Raw genomic sequence first — 3,640 nt, 5'->3', positions numbered from 1 at the left:
AGCGAGTTTTTCAGCTATTGGTGGAGGCACTGATGTTTAAGGTCACTACATAGTGGTGGATGGTGAAGATTGATACCAGAAGTTTTATAACTTATCACAAGTTGTGGACTGTTTATTATTTTTAATCAGAATTTATTACATTTGTTTAATTAGCATGATCGATCCTATATATTTTTACATAGGTAATAGTGGGCTAGTGTTATGATGATTAAGAAAATATATTTTGAATGTTTTTCTTTTTTTGTTTCAGAAATGCAGCAGCACTTTGACAAGTGTCGCCAAGATGTCAGACAAATCATTTAATGAGTCCTTGAAGAATCTATCACAAGTGTTCTCTGGTCTGGATCTGCTCTTTGATTTAAAACCTCTTTTCATTCCTCTATATGCAATTTTAGTGACTGTGGCTTGCTTGGGAAATAGTGTTTTAATCCTTCTTATTGCTTTCACTGAAAAGCTTCACAACACTACTAATTTTCTCATTGGAAACCTGGCAGCAGCAGACCTGGTGATGTGTATTTTCTGTGTCCCACTGACTGCTTCCTATGCATTTGAACTTCATGGATGGTTGTTTGGAGAATTCATGTGTCACTTTGTCACATTAATGCAAGCTTCAACTGTATTTGTATCTGTGTTATCTCTGACTGCCATTGCTGTAGACCGCTATGTTGTAGTTGTCTACCCTATTCGAAGAAGAATAGGATGTAAATCATGTGCTTATATTGTCACTGCACTCTGGATGATCTCTATTGGAATTTCTTTACCGACATCTATGCATACTCATTATCTTGACCTAAAAGATGTTGGCCATGACATGATCATTTGTGAGGAAATCTGGAAACACCAAGAAAAACAGAGGCTTCTTTATTCATGTACAATGCTGCTGCTGACTTATATGCTTCCATTATCTGCTGTCACTATTTCCTATTGCGCTATTGCCTATCATCTCAGGAGGAGGAATGTTCCAGGGGCGGCAAGACACAACCAAGATAAATGGACTAAACAAAAGCAAAAGACCTTCCGAATGCTCTTCATTTCAGTCATGGCATTTGCCATATGCTGGCTGCCTCTACAGGTAGTCAATCTCATCCGGGATGTTGATGAAGAGTTTACTATCCTAGATAAGGACTACATCAATATCATACAGGTGTCCTGCCATCTTATTGCGATGAGTTCTGCATGCTACAACCCCTTTATCTATGCCTCACTGCATGACAAATTCCGTTTTCACATTAGAAATTACTTTCACCATCATAAGAAGAGAGCCAGCACCATGTCAAGCAAGAACTCCAGACTCAATACCTGTTCTACACTGGCTGATGTTCCTATAGTCCTTTCAGAGAAAATTACATTTCAGAGAAGATTCTCTTTTAACTAATAGCTTTTAGTGGTTTATTTAAAGTCAAATGAGCATCACTTTGTGACGTAAAATGTGCTACTTATAATGTGAAGTGGGTCAAATCTGCTGCTTAAAACCAATATATGTGCAGATCGCCATATCTTATCATATTCATAAATCCTGTGCAGTTGTACAATCATACAAACCCAGACTTCTCAAACTCAGTCAGTTAAACAGGGTCAAGAAAAAAAATCAAGGATTCTAAATAGATATTGCTCAAAAAAAATGCAATTGAACTCAGGGACTTACATACACATATTATAACACTCCCAGTGACTGAGTTTTCATGGATTTCATATTAATAGCATAATTTATTGTGTTTGTAGGTAATTTTTATCTAGTTTCTTGAATGATTTAATGGTTTGGCTTTCTGGGAACATTCCATTTAATACACACTTAAACCTAAAATTTGAAAGATGCTGAAGCAAATGTTGCTAACATGTTTATCGCTGAAGTAGGAAGAACCTGTATGTACTGCAATTCTGTCTTCTGGTTATGGGCTATGTACAGTGATATCACTCCTTCAGTGCCCATTTGAGCATAAGTAAGTGTTTTATATGAAACACTGAAAAATGTACCATTTCATAGACAGTGAGAGAAAGCAGACAACTTAACCAGTCACTTTAATTGTGGGCTCAACTAACTACCAGTTACTTAAGTGACAAAGTACTAACTTTATCCTAAATGGATTGTGCATTCTTCTCAAAAATTAGACCATAAATAAGATTGGTAATAAAAAGCTATCCAGTTTACTCAATGCTCTAAATGATTAGCAAAAACAAACAAAAAAAAATAATGTGGGAAAGGAGGAAGGGAGAGGGGTGTAAAGGCAAATCCTGCTCTTAAATTCTGGCCATTTTTATATCTAATAGGTAAACTGGTGTCAAAAATGGGATGGGGAGCTGGGCACCTCTATTAACATTAAATGTTTAAGAGCCAGAGATGATGAGGGTAGCCTTTCACACAATTCTCAGCCGAGCACCCCTGAAAGTTAGGACGGGTCTGCAAGGGCAATACAAATGCGTAAGTCCCAGGATGCCATAACTGAATACTTGAATTTGGGAGCAATGGTAAGCAGATGCACAGTGCAGAGGGCACCTAGAGAACAAAATACACCAAGTACAGTAGAACACTTGAGCACCAGATCGTGAGCTGTTTTAAGAAGGTACTGTAAGTAATTGTAAGGCAATTTTGGTTGGAAGTGCAGACTGAGGTCAGTAACGAAGATGGGTAGCAAACATAGACAGGCAACAATAATCCAGAAGCAGATCAGACGAACACAGGGTCAATAACCAGGTTAAATAGGTTCAGGATCAGAAAAAACAGGATCTCAAGCTTAGTATAAATAGCCTCAGTTTAAATAGCCCACTTGACACCAGTACCTGCGGTGGATGTGCTCATTGTCTGTTTAATTAGGCTCTCATGCCTGAAAACATGTGCAGGTTTATGCACATGAGCCTTATGGCTGGCACAACCTTTTTCATGGCTGACCTAACATTCCTGACAGATGTGTTACAAGATAGTATGATTTTCACAAATAGTGTCAGCAACACTGTAATATGGCATCACATATTTTATATATGTAACATTTTTTTTTTACTTTTACATTTATTTTGGCTTAACTTCAGCAGCAGCACCTCAATGTGAAAAACAATTGATTTTTAGGCAGTTTTGCCTATAACATATGTTTTTGTTTATCAAGTGGTATTAGGCCTAAACTAACTGGTGAAAGTAACAACCACAACAGATCTAAAAGCTATAGGGAAGTTTAGAATTACAAAAAGAAAGTTAAAGATTTGAATTTCTTGCAAATTGGCAGTGGCAAACTGTCCAGTAGTATATCTTGTGAGTCTTCCTTTCACAGTACCACTTACTATTGTTTTAGAAGTTTAATATTTAAAACAAAAATTTGTTTGTAAAATGCCAAAACGGAGTGCACAAAAACAATTAAAAACCACAACAACACACTCCCCCGTCCCCAATTATTCCTACAATATTCAAAACATAGACTTCAGGTATGTGTTTGGTAAAACCTGAACAGAGTTAGCACAATATGCAAACACTCAACAAGGCAGCAAATAGAAGGGCAAAGGCCATTTTTTTTCCTCCAAAAGAAATGAAAGCGTATTATCTGAGAGAAAATGGCTACAAAACAATGCTCAACAGATGGACAGTAAGAAGCTTGGTTAGGCTACAATATAAAAGGGAGAGATTAGGCAGGTTTTATCTTGAAATATACATTAC

General features: G+C 36.9%; 1 protein-coding gene across 1 annotated transcript; it reads left to right on the top strand.

The window, feature by feature from the left end:
* Positions 1-256: 256 nt before the first annotated feature.
* LOC143942128 (prolactin-releasing peptide receptor-like) lies at positions 257-1,663 on the top strand. The gene has a single exon (XM_077463405.1). It carries the CDS (start codon positions 284-286, stop codon positions 1,373-1,375), a length of 1,092 nt encoding a protein of 363 aa, XP_077319531.1. The 5' UTR covers positions 257-283; the 3' UTR covers positions 1,376-1,663.
* The last annotated feature ends 1,977 nt before the right edge of the window (positions 1,664-3,640 follow it).

This window comes from Lithobates pipiens, unplaced genomic scaffold (assembly GCF_037356315.1).
Source record: "Lithobates pipiens isolate NorthernLeopardFrog02 unplaced genomic scaffold, aLitPip1_a1.2 Scaffold_30, whole genome shotgun sequence".
In the NCBI taxonomy this organism is placed as follows: Eukaryota; Metazoa; Chordata; class Amphibia; order Anura; family Ranidae; genus Lithobates; species Lithobates pipiens.
The sequence above is the reverse complement of the archived record's forward strand: the minus strand, read 5'-3'. Positions and strand labels throughout refer to the sequence as shown.